Here is a 21959-nt window from a genome sequence, read left to right on the forward strand (position 1 = left end):
ATGACACACAGAACAATTGATGTGAGCAGTACAGACTAAAAGAGCATAGTGAGGGAGAGAGAGAGTGAAACACACACACACACACACACACACACACACACACACACACACACACACACACACTCACACAAATGCACTAGTAGCAGGATACAGGCTCATAAGTTATCATAAATTTTATAGGTTTTATAATGATTCTCGCTGTTTTACAGTTCTCATTTGTATCTACATTCCTACTCTATAAACATCTGTGAAGTGTATGGCAGAGGGTAGTTTCTATTGTACCAGTTATTAGGGCTTCTTCCCACTGTAGATTCAAGTATAATGGTATGAGGCCTTACAAAAACTATATGACTCATATGATAAACTTTCCCTGTGCTGTTTTGAGATGGTGTTTTATTTTTGTACTAAAATATTACAAAAGCATTTCAAATAGTAGTTACCAGTAAGTAGTGTGATAACCACTTGCTGGTCAAAACTGGTAACTGTCTTTTGAAATGCTTTTGTGATTGTTTTCACAAGAAAACAAAAGATCATCTCAGAACATCACAGAGTAGGCCTAAGTCTCTCATTGTGAGTCTTACAGTTTTTGTAATGCTTCACACTGCTATACTTGTTTCTATTTTGACAGAAATAGTGTATTCTGAATCTATGTTGTTTAATTCAGTGTTTTGTGATTATGGACAGTCTTTCCACACAGTAATTCTCTAGTCACCTTTCACTGAAAGGAAATAAAGTTTATTCTGTAGGGAAGAAAATGTTAATATATTTAGATATGTTAACTGTGGCTGACACAGTTCTGTATTTGCAACGTCTGTAACTACCTTTATTGCTTTGTTTTCCTACATAAACATGGCTTGTGTGCCGCTAGTGTTACTGTTCTGTTTATGTGAGTTGGTGTTTCTGATTTCAGAGTGCAACAGCATACTGTTATAATTGCTGTTACAACATTCCTTTATTATATTAATATAACAGCAAGTTAGTGTTATCCTTTCACAGGGTTTTATGGCCATGATAATGTAACTAATGGATTTTAAGCTACTTGCAGATGTAGGTATAGACAGTGTTCAACAAACTTTCACCAATAAACTGAAAAGTAAAAATGTAGCGAAGTCAGTAACAGGAAAGACAGCTTTGCCAATAGGTAATTCTCATGCTAGAGGGCCAACTATTGCAGGATAAACTAGAATCAGAGTACCAGCTCTCTCTCTCTCTCTCTCTCTCTCTCTCTCTCTCTCTCTTTTCAATGCTAATATCACTTTGTAAAGATTTCACCACGGAAGACATTGTGGTAATAATGGGTAGTCAGGGCAATACTATTGACAGAGATCCTGGGTATAATATAGTGTGTGATGCCAACATCAAGACGTACCAATGTTTATCTTGTAGCTTTACCGAGAACCCATGACCAACCTCCTTTGAACTTGTCTGTCAGGAGGAAGAATTTGGAGTTGGAATGGCTACTTATATCAGGTGCAGGGTCATATATTGGCATAGATCTTGTATTAGGCATGGTCTTCATCTCAGCAGGAAAGGAAAGGGTAAATTGGCTAAGCAAATTGAAAAAAAAGTTAAGGAGGGCAGAGGGGAGGGGGAGGGGTTGGAGAGAAGGCACTGTCATGAATGGTAAAATATCGGTGGGTACAAGATTCAGAACAGCACCTTCTTTAGGGTAGGGAGGACAGAAAGAACCCAAGGGTTATTATTGATAAAAATCTTCAGTTTGGGAAAGAAACCGAACAACATTAAGTCTGGCATATTGCATCAACACAAACAGCATCTGGTTAAAAATTTTCAGCAATCAGCAGAAATTTTATTTCCACTCAATTTTATGTCTGTCAGTGTAAAATGTCAGCTACCATTATTTCTTCAAAATACTGAAAGACTAAGAAGTATAATTAATGAACTACTTATCTATATTGATGAATTGGAGTCATCAAACCCAGGTGACATAATCTGTCTCTCTGAACATTATGTGACCACTGTTATATATATGCTAAGTGCTACTGGATCTAGGTTAGTGTCTCAATTTTTGTAGACCTGAAATGGAGAAAGGAGGAGTTGCCACATTCATTAAGAATTGTCATAAATTTAAGAACACAGATACTCTTAAATTCTGGCTAGAGCCTGTACAACAAAAACAGAATTGCTTAATAAACCCATCATGATAGTAAGTCTATACTGAGCACCTGTAGGTGATTAAATATGTTCATAAAGCACTCTGAAGCTCTGCTGGCCTATTTAACATTGAACAACATAGAAATAAAGGTTGCTGTCAATTTTAATGTAAATTTTCTTGAGAACTCTTCCAGTAACACTATCAGTCAACCTAATTCCTACTGCAAACTTCCCAGCTAGAATAGCTAATTGCTCAAAAACAGCCACTGAAAATATTTTACACAAAGGTCTAATAAACAAAATTATATTACAAAACCAATTGTTGATGGCATCTACAACTGTGACATCCAGTCTGTTTCATTAAATGTTGATACTGAATAGGATATAAAATCCACTAAATCAGAATTCAAGAGGGAAGCCTGTAAGCCAAAAATTGATTATTTTAGGAAACTCCTCAAAGACATGAACTGGGGTGATGTATACACTGCTAATCACACAACTGAAAAATACAACACTTTTTTTAACAATGTCTTTATTTTAAAACTGTTTTTCCTAAACCTACACCAGATTTGAACAAAGTCCACAAAGTGTCCACACATTACTCGAAGAATAAAGGTATCTTGTATGACAAAAAGAAACTACCTGTTACTAAGAAACAGCTCTGCTGTTGATGGTGTATCTAATTACAAAACATACTGCAAAATATTAAAGGCAGCAATATGAACACCAAATCAAATGCATTACAAGAGAAAGATAGTCACATCAAATAACAAAATATATACAATAATGGATATAGTGCAGGAAGATACTGTCACAACCAGAGGTGATGAACAGATACGTTAATATTAATTGATACATTGATAATAGGTGTGTACTGTATTGAACAACTTTTTAACAAGTATTTCATAACTAATCCTGAAAAGATGGGGTTGTCAGGTTCAATAGATGCTACCATGGAATATCTTAGATCAGTCATTATAAATAACTTCAGTAAGATATGGCCCTCACTGCACCAGTAGAACTAATGTCTACCATAAAATCTTCAAAATAAAAAAATTCCAATGGTTATGACAAAATATCAACAAAATTAATTAAAGAGTGTACTGTTGAGTTTACTAACATTTTAAATTATATGTGTAACCAGTAATTTATTGGTGGAATGTTTCCTGAATGGCTGAAACATGCTGTAGTTAACCTTATTCTTAAGAAAGGAGATGAAATACCATGAAATTTTAGAAAAGGTAACATACAATCAGCTTCTTAATTATCTGACAACAAATAATGTATTGTCAAATTCATAATTTGGATTTCTAAGGGTTCTGATATTGATAAAGTATTCTACACATACAGCAAGAATGTACTTAATTCATTAGACAGTACATTACAAGCTACTAGTATATTTTTGATGTATCAAAGACATTTGACTGTGTAAATGACACTATTTTTTTAAGTCAATTAGAACATCAAGTTGCATAAAAAGGGGGATATGTCGGATGTCAACAACTACCACCCGATCTCTCTTCTGACAGCTTTATCAACAATTTTTGAGAAAGTAATGTATTCAAGAGTAGCCTCCCATATTTGTAAAAATAAAGCACTAACAAAATGTCAGTTTGGTTTTCAGAAAGGCTTTTCAACAGAAAATGCTATATACACTTTCACTGATCAAATATTAAATGCTCTGAATAACCGGACATCACCCATTGGTATTTTTTGTGATCTCTCAAAGGCCTTTGGTTGTGTAAATCATGGAATTCTTTTAGATAAGCTAAATCATTATGGTTTGAATGGGGCAGTGCACAAATGGTTTAATTCATACTTAACTGGAAGAATGCAGAAAGTTGAAATAAGTCGTTCATGTAATGTTAAAACAACAGCTGATTCCTCAAACTGGGGGGCTATCAAGTACGGGGTCCCACAGGGTTCGGTCTTAGGTCCTTTACTGTTCTTGATATTACTTACCATTCCACATTGATGAAGATGCAAAGTTAGTTCTTTTTGCTGATGATACAAGTATAGTAATAACATCCAAAAACCAAGAACTAAGTGGTGTAATTGTAAATGATGTTTTTCACAAAATTATTAAGTGGTTCTCAGCAAACAGACTCTCTTTAAATTTTGATAAAACACAGTATATACAGTTCTGTACAGCAAATGGCACAACTCCAGTAATAAATATAGACTTTGAACAGAAGTCTGTAGCTAAGGTAGAATTTTCAAAATTTTTAGGTGTTTACATTGATGAGAGGTTAAACTGGAAGCAACACATTGATGGTCTGCTGAAACGTCTGAGTTCAGCTACGTATGCTATTAGGGTTATTGCAAATTTTGGTGATAGGAATCTCAGTAAATTAGCTTACTATGCCTACTTTCATTCACTGCTTTCGTATGGCATCATATTCTGGGGTAATTCATCATTGAGTAGAAAAGTATTCATTGCTCAAAAACGTGTAATCAGAATAATTGCTGGAGCCCACACACGGTCATCCTGCAGACATCTATTTAAGGATCTAGGGATCCTCACAGTAACCTCACAGAGTATATATTCACTTATGAAATTTGTTGTTAACAATCCAACCCAGTTCAAAAGTAATAGCAGTGTGCATAGCTATAACACCAGGAGGAAGGATGATCTTCACTATGCAGGGTTAAATCTGACTTTGGCACGGAAAGGGGTAAATTATGCTGCCCCAAAGTCTTTGGTCACCTACCAAACAGCATCAAAAGCCTGACAGATAGCCAAGTAACATTTAAAAATAAATTAAAAGAATTTCTAGATGACAACTCCTTCTAATCAGTGGCTGAATTTTTAGATATAAATTAAGGGGGGAAAAAACAACAACAACAACTAAAACATTAGTGTCATGCAATATTTTGTGTAATGTAATATCTTGTACAGACATCTTTTATTAATCTGACACATTCCACATCATTACGAAGTATCGTATTCATGATCTATGGAACAAGTATTAATCTAATCTAATCTGTAACAGAAAATGCTGCAAAATGGTTAAAATGCTATATCTCTGACAGGAAACAAAGGTTACCAATAGGAAAAAGATGTGTATTAAACTATCAGACATCATCCAACTAGGAACTAATTACATGTGGTGTCCCACAATGTTCCATCTTAGGGCCCTTACGTTTTATTGTGTACGTCAATACCTTTCATCAGTAAGGTTACCAGATGTCATTTTTTTTTGTTTGCAGATGACACAAACAGTGTATTAAATGCCAAATCTAGTACAATCTTAGAAAGATCAGTTAATGAGATTTTGATGGACATAAATAAATAAATAATTCTTTGTCACTAAACTCTGAAAACACACCATATGCAGTTCGAAACTTATAAAAGGTTTCCCACCAGTATATACCTAAAATATGATAACAAGCAGATAGCAGAAGTTCACAAGTTTAAATTCTTTGGTTTACAGCTTGATATTAATTTCAACTGGGAGGAACATACCAGAGGACTGCTATAGTGCCTAAACAAATTTCTGTTTGCAACACAAATTTTGTCAGATGTAGGTGATACAAAAATGAAAAAGGCTAGCATACTTTTCTTGCTTTCATTCTATAATGTCACATGAGATTATTTTTTGGTGTAGCTCATCCAGCCAAGTGGTGGGTATTAAAAGTCATCCTGTGGAACAATATTAATACTTTTCTGTAAACAAGTAATTTGGGAGACCACTGATGATGGAAATATGTCAGAGTCTCTTGTAGCAACAATGATTAATAAAGCACAAATGGTACCTAAAACAAGTGGAATGATTGACATGTTCACTAAGCTGTAAAAAGAGGCAAAAGTGTTATATCTCAAAGAGGAACTGAAACCATTAATTTTTGGGTGGGAACATGTAGAGGATATGTGGTTCAACTTTAAAAAATAATTAATCATGCATTGGATAGACATGTGCCTAGTAGAACACTTTGTGATGGGAGAGACCCTCCATAGTATAAATGAAAAACGTTTGGCTGTTTAGAGGGCAATGCATGAACTTGGAAACAACTATTAAATCTTTATGAAAGAGCTTGCACAAAACCAAAAAGAATCAGGTCACACGTAGAGGCTGTCAGTGGCACCAAAGTTTGATAGAGTCCAGACACTCACGGGTGACAGGAACTGAAATTTAGAGTAGCAAAGTAAAATCACCAATGTTGACTTTAGTTTTCAAACATTCCTTTATTAAGGAGGATGCAAAAGTACTGCCCCGGTTTACTTTTCATACTACAGCAAAGATGAGTGATACAAATATTAATGTATGAAGTGTTGAGATAAATTGAAAATCTCTAAAACTGAACAAGGTTACAGTGTCCAGTGGAATCCCTTGTCAGATTCTGTACAGAGTTTTCAGTTGATATAGTTTCCATTTTAACCATAATATACCACACATTCCTTGAGTTATAAACTGTGTCCAGTGATTTGAAGTAAACACAAACCACACTCATGTATAACGAGGAAGACAGAAAGATTAGGGTTTAATGTTCCATTTACATTGAGGCCATTTAGAGGTGGAGCCCAAGCTCAGAATGTTTCAAGGATGGTGAAGGAATTTGGCCATGTTCTTTTAAAGGGACCTTACCAGCATTTGCCTGGAGCGATTTAAGGAAATCATGAAAAACCTAAATATGGATGGACAGGCATAGATTTAATCATCATCCTCCTAAATGTGAGTCCAGTGTTCTAACAACTGTGCCACCTCATTTGATATCTATAAGCAGGGTAGCAGAAGTGATCCACAAAATTACCATCTTAGCTCACTGAAATCCATCTGTTTTAGAGTCATTAAACATGTTCTGAGCTCAAATGTAAAGAGGTATTTTGAACAGAATGACCTCCAAAGAGTTATTCCTATGGGGCAGCCACAACAGTACAAGCTCATTTTGAAAAATGAAGAAACCATAGTACAGTTGCTTAATTCACAATTTTTTGATGGTGTACATAAATGGTTTCAGAACACTTATAGTTCCATCATCTGGTGTAAAAAATAAAATCACTTCATCATCTGAGGTATCCTCACATGTTGTCATGGAACAAAAGGTTTTGTGTAAAAAGTATAAAAGGGACAAAAATTCCATAACAACACAGGAGAACTATGTAATATTGTGGAATAAAAGATACCAATTATTCTCCAAAAACCTATTTACATAGTTTCAAGAAACAGTATTAAGTGAATAATGTAAATATATTCACAAATCTCATGTTTATCATTTGCATAGAGACTGTGAAGACCAGATTAGACTAATTACAGCATGTACATAGGTTTTTAAGTAGTCATTCTTCCCATACTCCATACAAGGTTGGAACAGGAAGAATTTGAGACATGTTGTACCATGCTAAACATCCTATGTCATGTACTTCAGTGGTTTGCAGAATGTGTACGTAGATTATTATTATATTGCTGTAAAATATTTCATTTTTCTGCATAATCTGCAATTAGCTTCTGCTCAAGAATGTATCTTTACCCTCATATTCAGAGGACAGTTAATGAGGAAGCAATTGATATACAAGAACTGTATAATCACATCCTTACAGGATCCTGCCAGAGTCAGTACGTTGGTTGATGGTGAATGGAAGAGCAAGTGATGCAAATGTCATAATTCAAAAAGCAGCAAAGCAGAATGGTGTGGACCTATCAGAGAAGGCCATCAAGAGGATGCAATTAGCGCAGGTAACAAAATGTATGTTGACATACACAGTATTTGCATTAATTATAAAATATTGCTGAAAAAAGAAAACTTACTTCACACAATATAACAGTTACAAAAAGTATTTTTAAAAATATGTGTGGTCAAGTTTTTATGTAGCATTAGACAAATTGAATAGAGTAAGTTGTTTTGTTAGTGGATGAGGAAACACTCCATTCTTCCTGAGTAAAGTTCTGACTGGAATTTCTCCTCCTCCTAATCATTTAGCTATTTATCCTGAGAGAACTACAATCTACCATGTGAAAGGAAGCTCAGAGTTTAACATTTCATCAGTTTTCGTATTCTTAAATGCATTTCACTTCCCTAAATATTTCATTAGTATGGAAATCAAATCTTCCAAAAATGAAAATGTCTTAGAAATCAGTTCATAGTCTTTTTACATTCATATCTCAATGAACAGGAATTAATGACAATTAACAGTCATCCAAAACTAATTTGAAATAAATTTTCTGGATATAAATCCCTAGACATTAACTGTGTCAGATATAGATGTACTATCTATTAGAGGCATCTGAAAATTTGAGCTGGACCAGGACTTGAACCCATTTTTCCTGTTTATGATGAGTGACTGCCTCAGTCACTTTGGCTATCCATGCACACCTTCCAGACCAACCAAAACTTTCACAAGTCACACTGTCTACATTCCTAAATGCAAACAAATATTATATGACTGCACATGTGGGCACAAGATGATTCTCAATTCTTCATTGTCTCATTCTCACTGGTGTGGGAATACAGAGTAAAGCTGTGAGCATTATGTGTTGAATGTAGGGGACTGTGGTATAAGGATGTGGACAGTGTGACATATGGAAGCTTATGCTGATCCAGGAGGCAAGCACAGATAACCAGAGTTGTTAACGTGACAGCTCATGCTAAGTGGGAAATCCAGGGTTGAGTCCCAATCTGGCACAAATTTTCAGACATCACTAATAGGTAGTACATCTATACCTAACACAGCTGATGCCTAGATTTCACATTCAGCAAATTTATTTTGAATCAGTTCATAGTCTCATTTCTTACTGTGATCTGAATTTCTGTTTGTGTGGAAAATGAACTACAATGTTACTAGCAAATCAACTGTTTCTTTGTCATTTTGTTGGCCCAGTCATCAGTAGCACCACTGCATAAAACACATGCTTGGAGAGAAGGGTAATGATGTGCTTTCTAGGTTTATTCGAGATTTTACATTTGAAAATTATCATATACAACAAAATTTGTCTTCATGTCCACAAGCTTGTATCTACTTGCCTCTTACCACAATAGGACTGCTCAATCAAAAGTGTCTAACCAGATATTTATTCAAGTTGAAATGAATGAAGCATGAGATCTCTTAACATCAAGTAAGAAGGGAAAAAGTATGCCAGCTTAGGTGCTGGACAGGTGGCATGAATGCCATTTATCAGCTTCCATAGTCTAGAATCACCTCAGACTGCAATGTGCATGTGAATCATAACACTGTGGTGCTGAATACAAAACTGTAATGGTTCATGATGAATTCCATTTCCACATGTCCTGTAGTGATGGCCATATAAACACTACTGAAATGCCATAAATCTGGCTGCAGTTGCTGCTGTTGAATGCCATAGTGGACAAAGGCAGGATGTGATGGTTTGGGTACTATTGGATACACCTTGTGATCTCAGCTATGATGTGTACACTGAGGTCTCAAAAGTCATGGGACAGCAATATGCAGTTATACAGATGGTGGTAGTACCATGTTTATTAGGTATGAAAGGGCAGTGCATTTGTACTCAAATGATTCATGTGAAAAGGTTTCCAACATGATTATGGCCACACGACTGAATTAAGAGACTTTGAATGTGGAATGGTAGGTGGAGCCAGATGCTTGGGAAATTCCATTTTGAAAATCATTAGGTAATTCAATATTCCAAGATGCACAGTGTCAAGAGTGTGCCAATAATGTCAAATTTCAGGCATTAGCTCTTGTTCATCACTGCCCTCTAGCAACCATATTGATTCTTTGTGGGTGCATCTACGAATCCCATTCCAGGAGATTCCCCAACACCATCTTAGACTGCCTTTGATTTGCAACTGCAGCATTTAGAAACTCTGAAGCTACATGTATGGTATTTACACCATCTTGCATTTTTAGTCAGAGATGACATTCAGCTCTGTAATCTTAATCATTTGTGTATTGTCATGTATGGCTCCCTAATCTTTTGTATGAAGTATGTTTCAGTCACAAACATTAGTGAGTTATAATATACACTGCCCAGTAAAGAAAAATTGAAGCACTGTGAAGGAAAGTAGGAAACAGAATGGTACTTCATGAGTTGTGAGGGTATGTGATGTTATTTCAGTGATTATACAACCTAGTCAAATTTAAAAAGAACTTGGTAGTATGAGCCCACTTATCAGTATGATGTTGCTCCTCCTCTGGCCTGGATGCATGCACCAATTTGGTTGGGGAAGGTGTCATGAAGTCCTCTCCTGAGGCAAGATGACCCACAACTGTTCTAACTAGTTCCTGAGATCCTGGGTGCTGACACTGGGACAGCTGGTCCCAGACGTGTTCTACCAGGACAGATCTGGCATCTTGCTGGCCATGGGAGTACTTCAGCATCACATGATGTTTGAGGATGAGAACTGTCCTGTTGAAAAATGATACCATGATATTGTCTCACGAGAAGTAACATGTGAGGGCACAAAATGTTTGTGATGTACTGTTGTTTGATCAGAGTTCCCTCAATCACTGTCAGCCATGATGTGAAATCACACCCAATGGCTCCCCACACCATGATGACTGGAGTAACACCACTGTGCCTCTCCAAAGCATTGGAAGAATAAAACCACTCCTGAGGTTGCCACCATACTCACCAACAATAGTCGTCCAGGGTGGTGCAGGAACACAATTTATTTGCTGAACACAATGTGATGCTATTTGTTATCAGTCCATGCTTCCTGATCATTGAACCACTCCAAACGCAGCAGTTTGTGTTGTGTTGTTAACAGCATCCTATGTATGGGATGGTGATTTCCTAGTTCAGCTGCTGCTAATCTCTGACCAGTGGTGTGATAAGACATAGAATGTTGCAGAAAGTCCATTACTTGTTCACAGATGGCAGATACAGATGTGTAGGGATTACATTATGATAAGTGCACAATACAGCAATCCTTCCTTGTGGTGGTCAGAACCTCAATGACAAGTATGTCTGCACACACATTCCATGCAGTCCAACTCTGAGCCACTTTTACTTCTGAATACCCCATTAATCTCAATGTTCCATGATTCAACCAGTGAGCCAAATGGAGACACACACACAGAGACACCTTTCAAACCCTGCCATGTGCTGATAATGTTGTCCCAGATGAGTTCATAGCATCTCCTTGTCCTTTGCAGTGATCACTCAGCATTAACATTTTTCATGCCCCTTATACAACCTACCAGGCCTGATAGCAACCCTAAACATGAACAAAACTGATGCATTCACATGCTGTTCTGTCTGTCACAAACAATTGCAACTCCAATCTTTTACATATCCACTGACGGTGTACATATATGCAAAATTACATTGGCATCCAACCATGTCTTCCTGGTACTTCACCTTTTTTTGTCAGGTAGTACATTATGGCAGTCTGAGTGAATAATGACATACTCAAGAATCAAATAAAATTTCTGAAATCTAATAATGTGAAAATTAAATATCTGTACCTACAGTACCTGCTATCACAGTTTTACATCAAATATATGTTTGATGTTTTGTAAGTGAACATAATACACAGTCATTCACCAATAAAGGTGAACTAATAGTGACACAAACTGAGGTATTGTATGGCCATCCTTTGACTCCTCCCAGCTCAACATAATGAAGTAATTGATTCAGTGAATGACAACAATGGGATTCTTGAAACTGGCTCCTTCGAACAGGATTTATTTCAATATGCCATCCTATAAGTTTTCTTATTAAACTGTAGATTTCCAGATGTACACTTTCATATTTAATCATCAATTCATGAACACAGTCATTAAGAACAGCAGAAAATTCTGTTTGATCTGATCTTGCCCCATCATGATTAGCATATCCAGAATTGAAAAAAATTGTATGTAGATTGCAACTTCACAAAAGTTTTTGGTGTAATTTGAAATATACTATTTCAGAAAACAGCACCAGTCCATGATGACATCCATGGAACAGATAGCACTGATGACAGCTGCAAAACTGGAAAAGTAGATGCTATTGTGCAAGTGATGCACTCCTCCACACTTATGGTGCGCTTGTTTGTCTGCTGTTTCTGCTGGTTAGTTTCTCACCAAGTTAGTATTAGATTAATGATTCAACAGAATTAGAAATATGCTTAAAGTGGAAAATACAGGATGGATTGTAATAATATGTTTCATGCTCTGTAGTCACACATGTAATTGAAATGCTTGAACTAATACCAAATGTGAACTTAAGATGTTTTAACAGCATGCATTCAATAAATTATCGCAAGCGGTATGCGTCCTGCATTGTAATGCAAACTTGCATGTTGATTAATTTTCGCTTTACAAACTGTAGGTATAATGGGTCTGTGACTTATGAAGAATACTACAATCAAAGACTCTTCTCAGGTGTTCTATAAATATTAATTTTTTATCCTGTGCTATATAGGTAGAAACACAGTTTATTATTAGTTACATTGGTGGTCACAAGGAGACCAGCAGAACAAAAGAGGCAGCTGTGGTGGTGGCTGACAATAGAGATCATGAGGTGAATTAATGACCAATATAAAATCTAGAGTGTACATGAGTCTTCTAATCATATACCACATCCCAAGGAAAAGACTCCCAATGATGGTTGTTGTCGACTTCCTGCCAACACCTAACACGAGGGTGGAGGATGTAATAGTAAAAGGCAAGCTGATGGCCTGTCTGGTCCCTGGCACAGTTGTGGGTGGCACTCCTAGCTGGCAGTGGTGGGAAATGGGGGAGCAATACATCACAGTGTGGATGGAGCTGATTCTGTTGCTGGACCAGCTGCAAGTGGCTGCCCTCTGCCTGAAACATTTGCCTCCCCCTATTGATGATAAGTGCTGTCCTGAAGTCTGCTGTCATCCACAGTTTGTACATATGCATCTTAAATGTTCTGACCATTCAGCCAGATTTTGAACTGGATGCAGGATGGAAAGGAGCAGTGGTCCAGGTGGAGGTTACACTAACAAAATTCCTGAAACATCATGCACTGAAATGAGGGCTGTTGTCAGAAACCAGGGTGGAAGGGGGCCCCTCTATCACAAATATGATGGGGAGGATGTGGATAGTAGTTGTCATAGTAGTTGTAGCCATCCAGATGACATACGGAAAACTAAAGATTGTGTCAACAACAAGCAATCACATTGTTCCCTAGACTGGACCAATGAAATCAATATGCACCCTTTGCCATTGCTGGTCAGGACATGGTCAAGGGTTGAATAGCTGCACTGTGGCAGACTAGTTGTGGATGGAGGCATGGCAGTTCCAGAAAGTGTCTTCAATGGGAGTGTCAACCCCAGGCCTATGCACACGACACACTGTTCTCTTCATCTGCACATTCCCCAATGTCCAGTGTCAAGGAGCTCCAATATGAAGAAGCAGAGCATAGGTTGAACTATAACCCCACATTCGTCATCTGTAGCCAGCAAAATGACCCTCTCGGTCATGTTGAGCCTGCTCTGTAAAGAAAAATGGGTGGGCCATTCTGGGTTGGTGTCTTTAGATAAATGCTCTGGCCACCCCCACCATGCAGAACACAACCACTTCTCACTACTTCATGTGCCATTATTGGAAATCTGTCAAAGGTATGTCACTGGTTTGCATCTAAGGCAAAACACAGTGCCTCATACCTATCAAATTTGGCATCCAGCCACACAGCAATCAGGAAAGTGTTTCTGCATTGGAGTACTGCATTTTGGACCAATGATGGCTCTCAGAGGTATAATTACTAAGGAACAATGCCTAACATTGCAACCACTGTGCTGTTTTATCAGGAAGTTGTGAATGGGGGCCAGGCAACCAAATAAGAAACTTGTGATAAGTGATCAGGCAAAACTATGCGCCATAAAGTAACACATAAGACTTTTGAATGCCATATATGATAACCAATGCCTCCTTCTCAATTTCTGAATCATCCCTCTATGCCACATTTCATGTTTTAGATCCAAATGCAATGGGCTGTTCTGTACTGCCAGAGTATGTGTGGGATAGCATGGTGCCCATTCCACAACCTGATGCATCAGTGCCAAGTGTCAAATGTATGCCAGGATGGAATGCAGCTAAAAAAGTGGACGAGCTAATGCACATTTTAAGTTGCATGAAAAACTTCTGTCACACCTCTGACCACACAATTTTAACATTTCTTTTATTCAGCTGATTAAGTGGATAGGAAATGTGGGCCATATTTGAAATAAACCAGGTGTAATAATTTACTTTGCCTAGAAACAACTGTACTTCTTTGAGCTTCTTAGGGGCCAATAATTCAATGCAGCCACATGACCATGCATCAGGGTGAGCCCATTGTGACATGATATACGAACCAATTACTTGACACTTGGAGCAAAGGAACTAAATTTGTTGAGGCGACAACACAGACCATTGGCTTGAAGCTCTCAAACATCATCTGGAGATTGTGCAGATGCTGCTCCTGGATGACCCTTGTAATTAAGAAATCATCAAAACAATTAACACTGTTGGGAATACCTTGCGAGTTGCTCAAGGTATCTCTGAAACATCACGGGAGCACTTCCAACCCCAAATGGCAGTCTGTTATAATGATACATGCCAATTAGCATATGAAGCATAAAAAGCTGGTTTGTCTGATCACCTAGGTGTCACCAAGATCAATCTTTGAAAAATATTGGACCCCAGCCAATTTAGCTGACAATTTCTTGTGTCAAGGGAGTGGATAAAGATCAACATTCATTTGAACATTAACAATAGACAGAAAATCAACAAAAATACAGAGCGAATGATAGGTTACTGAACCATGACCATGGGCATAGCCCATCAGCTACATGATACTGATGAGCAAACACCTACATTTTGCAGCCTTAACTTGCTCATGAATCGTGAAAGGCACTATACGATCCTTATAAGACTTAGGCACCATCAACTGTGTTACTGAAATGTGGGCCTGGAACTTTGTTGCACAATGTATAGTAGGTTCAAACATCTGCTTGAATTGTGTGCACAACACACAAAGTTCTGTGAATGGGATCACAGGTGGGGAAAAAAAATAAATAAATAAATTACCTGGTCCTGAATTCGCAAATCAAAAAACACAAAAGTTTCTAAACCAAAAATGTTAGTTGCCATCCAAAAGTTGACTACAAGCAAGTTTAACTGCTGAGAGACATTTCTATAAGCTTGGACAATGATCTGACCCAAAAAGGGGACTGACTGGCCATTGTAAATCACCACTTTGCACTGAGGGGACTTCAGCTGCAGGGAGCCAATGCACCAGTATGTGTCCTCATTAATCAGAGACATGGCCATGCCAGTGTGCAACTGGAAATCTGCAGTCATCCCATGAATGTCCAGTTGCAACATGAGATGCTGCATTTTGCCTGTTGCTCTCCCACGCATCAACAAGGTAGCATGCAGCATGCTGAAGGCCAAAGTTGTTGATGTTTGCCACTCGAGGCAGACACTCATGAGGTGCCCTTGTTTGTGGCATGCAATACAGATGGGCTGTGATCTGGACACAATTTGATGGCATAAATGTTTCTGGAGCCTGTTGACAACAGGGAGGAAGAAACTGAATGAGTTTCTGCTCACTAGGGGACTCACTAACAGTCAACAAAGAACTTCCATTTGTGTGCATGATGAGTGTAAGGAATTGCTAACTACTGCACTAACTACTGAATTCCATGTCACTTAACCACCAGATGAATGGGTGCTCAGATGATGATACTGACTAGAAGTCAACAATTGATAGTGGAGCACTGGCCACTGTGTCCGAGCGGTTCTAGGTGCTCCAGTTTGGAACCGCGCTGCTGCTATGGTCTCAGGTTCGAATCCTGCCTTGGGCATGGATGTGTGTGATGTCCCTAGGTTAGTTAGGTTTAAGTAGTTCTAAGTCTAGGGGACTGATGACCTCAGATGTTAAGTCCCATAGTGCTTAGAGCCATTTGAATTTGATAGTGGAGCACAACACCAACTAAGACTACTAACAACATCACCACCCATGGAACCGTGAAACAGAGTTTGTACTAACACAGTTACTTCATGAGCCTTGGCAATTTTTAACACCTCCCTGATGGTGAGATCAGATGCCTCTGAAGCTTTTATACTAATGTCTTGATCTGAGGCAAGACAGATAATAACATCACAAATTAAGGAGTTTGTATTTAATGCGTCACATTGCTTACAGGAAAAGTCTTAGTTGCATGTCAAGTTGCAAATTAGGAGCCCATGTTGCATAGGACTGTTTATATTGCTTACCACATCAGTTAAATCTCATCCTAGCCATGACGATGTGAGTTTGGTCACCATAACAGTCAGTCAGCAAACCAAAAACATCAGAAAAAGTCAAACTACTGGACTCAGAGAGTGGGTGTAATTCTTGCACCACTTCATGCAGTTTAGTACTAGGGGGCAGTAAGATCATGTACTGATGCCCAAGATCAGTTATTTGATTTGCCTTGCAGTGCACAACAATACAATGTAATTAGATCTGCCAACTCTTGTTTGCCTTGTCAAAGCAAGTGAAGGGCAGAAGGGGAGGTGAGCCCACCGCAGCTGCCAACTACTGTTGGTTTTGCAGAAGCTGTAGTAGCTATATCTGCTGCTGCTGGTGGAATCCCAATTTTCTGTCCTACTCTGCGTAGGTAGAAACACAGTTTACATTTATTCTCACTAGTGGTAATGAGGAGACCAGTGAAATGAAACAGGCAGTTCTAGTGGTGACTGCGAAAGGAGATCGCAAGGTGAATTAATAACCAACACAAGTCCAAAGCATATATGAGTCATCTAAGCATAGAGCCTATTTCACAGTCCAGAGAAAAGTCCAAATCACAAAATGTTAATCAAGCAAGGTCAAAATACTCTGCTATCCAATGGCATGTACATAATACTTCAGTGACTAGTGAGAGACTGGCTGAAATATCCAGGCTGCAGTATATCTGTAAACAGTCATTAAAGGGCAGCACCACCTCACACACTTGCCACAACAGCCATGCCTCATGAGGACAAGAGCCATGGCTGTCACCTGGAGCCCATGTATCTCTGACATGTTGTTTCTATCAATACTTGGGTGAGGCAGGGAACCCAAATAACCCCCAGACACTATAACTAAAAGTATAGAACATTCATATTCTACCTAGACTGGATGCAAATAATCCAGTTTGCTGAATTTGATTGAAGATGTCTACCCTTGTCAGTAAAGCTGCAAGACAAAATAAGGTGCTATGCTTGTGAAACAGGGTGCTTCATGATTTTTACTAATTTTTTTATTAAATTTTAATAATTTTACTTCAATGTTATTCCACTTGTTACGTACATCTAACAAAGAAGGCACTGCTGCTGTACCATCTCTGTGTAGGCTCTAAAAATTGTTCTACACATCACATAATGTGTGATCTTGAGATTTTCTGGTGATTCAACTGTTGTATTACTCTCAGGTGTCAGACAGATGCAGTCATTTTTGAAACATGATATGTTAATGGTGTACCTTGCTGTCATCTTCAGATGGTACCTGTAGAATAAGCATCTCAACTACTTTACACCTCCTTTGTACTCTTGAGGATCCATAGACCAGGTGCCTTCCATACTCCATTCAAATGCAGTAAGGTATACATTGAGCAGACTGTACAGACCGATGAAAAAAGGTGCCACCCCTTCCCCTGCTACTTGATTGCACAGCACATTGGGTGGAGTGCTGGGGAGATGCAATCTCCAAATGCTGGGTGTGAGCTTCATCCCCAAGTGCTTTCGCTGCTCTCCTTGAATGCATAAGTCTCTCTCGACCAATGTTGTGACTTCAGTTGTCTGAGAGCTTGGTCCCACATGTTACTGAAGGTGAAGCTACTGTCACCACTGATCAGGCTTTTGGCCACTCATATCATGACAGCCTCATTTAAAACACAATAGCAAAATGACAAGATCTGTTTCAGCACTTCTATTTGTTTAGATTTCGTTGGGTCCCCTGTAACTACGCAGTGTTCCACAGCTGCAGGTTTTGTAAGCTGTTAAGTTTGGTGCTTCTATTGTGTTCCTGGCACAGAAGATACAGGCTCAGCAAATATAACACAACAAAGAGGATAATACAATGGCATATCTATCATATGCTGACAGAATATCAAACAAATCCGGCAGAATTTTGGCTCGGTGTAGCATCAAATGTCTTTTCTGTCCACTTCCAGAAACACATGCACTATCAGGTACAGTGAAAGATGACTTAGGGCTCCACAGACCAGATGTCCTCCTTACCCCATGCAAATGTAAGAAGGTATACATTGGGCAGACTGTGCAGACAGATAAAGAAAGGTGCCAGGAGCACAAGAGATAAGCCAGTCACATCCAACCCACAAAACATGTTGCTGCAGAACAATGCACAGCTACAGAGGACTAAATGAAATATGAACCAACTGAAGAGCTAAGACAGACCTAGTCATTTTAGGATTGTTTTTTAAAGGACACTGTCAAGATATGAGTTTCCAACAGCCTGATCAATAAGATAGTGGCTTTGTCATCAGTAAAGTGTCATGCCCAGCACTCAGCTGACTAAAGTCACAACATCAGCCAAGAGCTACATCCACATTCAGTGGGGACACAGAAGCACTGAGTAATGTGAGTTTGTTTCCACAATTTGGTGAGCATGTTCCCCCCACCACTCACCCTGACACTATGTGTGGACAGGTAGCGGGGGAGGTGTGTGGAGTGATAAGAGTATAAACGAGGCACAGTGTGGCAAAGATGCTCATTCTCCAGGTGTCACATGAAGATTACAGCAAGGAACATTCTCAAAATATCATATTTTGAAAGCAGCTGCACCCTCTTGGGCACCCAAGAGCAATACAAACAGCACATGATGTTGCTCCATCTGATTTTAAACCATCTACGTGCATATAAACATACTATTTCTTTCAGTATAGTGGTTGTCTAATATCATATGGAGAGCTTAAATACATTATATTATTACTTAAATGTGGAAGTTTCCACTAGATATATAGATACAGTATATTTTCAGAAACAAAACTACGAGTAGCACTTATGTTTCAGGGGTACCAACATGTTTGTGTTCTATGGGCTGTCACTGTATTCAGTGGCAATGGCAGGCAATAAGTATCTCAACTTTATGTTGGTGAGCTTGATTGAATTGCCAGGCTGTCTAGCTGCATACTATGCACTGGAGCGTATGGGTCGACGTGTCACACTCAGCACCTCTTTCCTACTTGCAGCTGTTGCATGTCTTGCCTTCACAGTCGTTCCTCCAGGTCAGTACTTAACACAAAATTATTACTAGAATGATAACTACACAGAACATATTTTTCTCTTGGCATTAGTATCAACAACATAAACCTTACAGAAGTCAGCTGGTAGTTATTCCGTATAACTTGTTTTAATTTCTTCTCTTAGTATATTAGCCTCAATTTACAAAGTGTAATGTTCCTGGAGACACTGGAAGGTTTCAGATTGATTATATAATGGTAGGATAGAGATTTCAGAACCAGATTTTAAATTGTAAGACATTTCCAGGAGCAGAGGTGGACTCTGACAACAATTTATTGGTTATGTACTGTAGATTAAAACTGAAGAAACTGCAAAAAAGTAGGAAATTAAGGAGATAGGACCTGTAAAGTTGACAGAACCAGAGATTTTTGGGAGTTTCAGAGGGAGAATTAGCCAACAATTTACTGAAACAAGAGTAAAGAATAGAGTGGAAGATGAATGGGTAGCAATTAGAGATGAAATAGTTAAGGCATCAGAGGATCAAGTAAGTAAAAAGACAAAGTCTCATGGAAATCTCCTATAGCTGCTGTGTGTTATTTGTTTGGCTGGGAGTAATAAGCCTTCTCATTGTTTAGCTCAGATATTTGAATTATACTCACTCAGTTATAATTAGCTGAGAACATTTTGCATATCAGTGCAAATGTGTACAGCAAGCAGTACCTATAGTGACATTTATAACACATAAGAAAGGTCCCATATTCTAGAATTAAAATCTGTAGCTAAGAATGTGTGTCAATCAGCAATAGTAGTGTTTTAGGTTCTTACATTATATACAAGTAGCCTGCAATGGCCACTTCTGCCTGTTAATGTATTATTTAACACATTTCACATCCCTTTCTCCTTCATATGGGATTTTCCTTGTGACACCAGTGAGTAATTTGCTAGCAGCTGCTGCACAGTTTTCCTGAGTAGATATTTATCATCTAAAGGACACTGATTTGGCTTCAGTCTAATTATAGCTGCATGCATATTTTGTAGCAGTGTTTCCAAATTATTTTATATCAGGTTCTGTTGTTTATTGTAATATTTTACATTTATGGAAGGAGTTCCAGACCATAGCAACATCAGTGGATGGTATTTCTGTATATTATTAATGTCTAACATCAACTTCGGTTTTTAATACTGTTGTAAGAATAATCAAAAATAAGATGTTAATTAGCTGAAATATAATGACTAGTACTGTCTCACTATGTTATGTATGTTCCAATTGATGTACACCAGGAATAAAAATGTTACTGATTTAACATTTCGGTATATTTATGAGTGAATAAAATTCAAAGCCTTTGACATAGCACAGTATAATGAATGAAACTGTAATGACAATAATATTTCCTCAATTTACTATAGTAGAACCATTTTTATTTCAAATGATACAGTTCATTTACTACAGAAAATTGCTTCAACAATGTTTCTCAGTAAGTAACATGATATCTAAGACTTTAGTGGTTTTCAACATCCACTGACTGATAACAACAGAAGTTGATAAAATGTACGTGCTGACATCTATTTTTATTGTTGAAGAACACTGTTGTTGTTGTGGTTGTTGTTGTTGTTGTTGTTGTTGTTGTTGTTGTTGCGGTCTTCAGTCCAGAGACTGGTTTGATGCAGCTCTCCATGCTAATCTGTCCTGTGCAAGCTTCTTCATCTCCCAGTAACTACTGCAACCTACATCCTTCTGAATCTGCTTAGTGTATTCATCTCTTGGTCTTCCTCTATGATTTTTACCTTCCACACTACCCTCCTATACTAAATTGGTGATCCCTTGATGCCTCAGAACATGTCCTACCAACTGATCCCTTTTTCTAGTAAGTTTTGGCACAAATTTCTCTTCTCCTCAATTTAATTCAATACTTGCTCATTTGTTATGTGATCCACCCATCTAATCTTCAGTATTCTTCTGTAGCACCACATTTCAAAAGCTTCTATTCTCTTCTTGTCCAAACTATTTATCGTCCATGTTTCACTTCCATACATGGCTACACTCCATACAAATACTTCCAGAAACGACTTCCTGACTCTTAAATCTATACTCAATGTTAACAAATTTCTCTTCTTCAGAAACACCTTCCTTGCCATTATCAGTCTACATTTTATATCCTCTCTGCTTCGACCATCACCAGTTATTTTTCTCCCCAAATAGCAAAACTCATCTACTACTTCAAGTGTCTCATTTCCTAATCTAATTCCCTCAGCATCACTTGAATTAATTCGACTACATTCCATTATCCTTGTTTTGCTTTTGTTGATGTTCATCTTATATCCTCCTTTCAAGACTGTCCATTCTGTTCAACTGCTCTTCCAAATCCTTTGCTGTCTCTGACAGAATTACAATGTCACTGGTGAACCTCAAAGTTTTTATTTTTCACCATCAATTTTAATCCCTACTCCAAATTTTTCTTTTGTTTCCTTTACTGCTTGCTCAATATACAGATTGAATAAATCAGGGATAGGATACAACCCTGTCTCACTCCCTTTCCAACCACTGCTTTCCTTTCATGCCCCTCGACTCTTATAACTGCCATCTGATTTCTGTACAAATTGTGAATAGCCTTTCACTCCCTGTATTTACTCCTGCCACCTTCAGAATTTGAAAGAGTATTCCAGTCAACATTGTCAAAAGCTTTCTCTAAATCTACAAATGCTAGAAATGTAGGTTTGCCTTTCCTTAATCTATCTTCTAAGATAAGTTGTAGGGTCAGTATTG

At 38.0% G+C, this 21959-nt stretch overlaps 1 protein-coding gene across 2 annotated transcripts in view; it reads left to right on the top strand.

Moving 5' to 3' along the window:
• The window catches only part of LOC124722114 (organic cation transporter protein-like), a 199027-nt gene that overhangs the window by 161656 nt on the left and 15412 nt on the right, over nt 1-21959 (top strand). For both annotated transcript variants that reach the window (XM_047247321.1, XM_047247320.1), the window contains exons 7-9: nt 7655-7790; nt 11948-12087; nt 19025-19239. In XM_047247321.1, the coding sequence (XP_047103277.1) occupies nt 7655-7790; nt 11948-12087; nt 19025-19239 (491 nt within the window). The remainder of the gene's footprint in view (nt 1-7654; nt 7791-11947; nt 12088-19024; nt 19240-21959) is intronic.

This window comes from Schistocerca piceifrons, chromosome X, assembly GCF_021461385.2.
Source record: "Schistocerca piceifrons isolate TAMUIC-IGC-003096 chromosome X, iqSchPice1.1, whole genome shotgun sequence".
Classification (NCBI taxonomy): Eukaryota; Metazoa; Arthropoda; class Insecta; order Orthoptera; family Acrididae; genus Schistocerca; species Schistocerca piceifrons.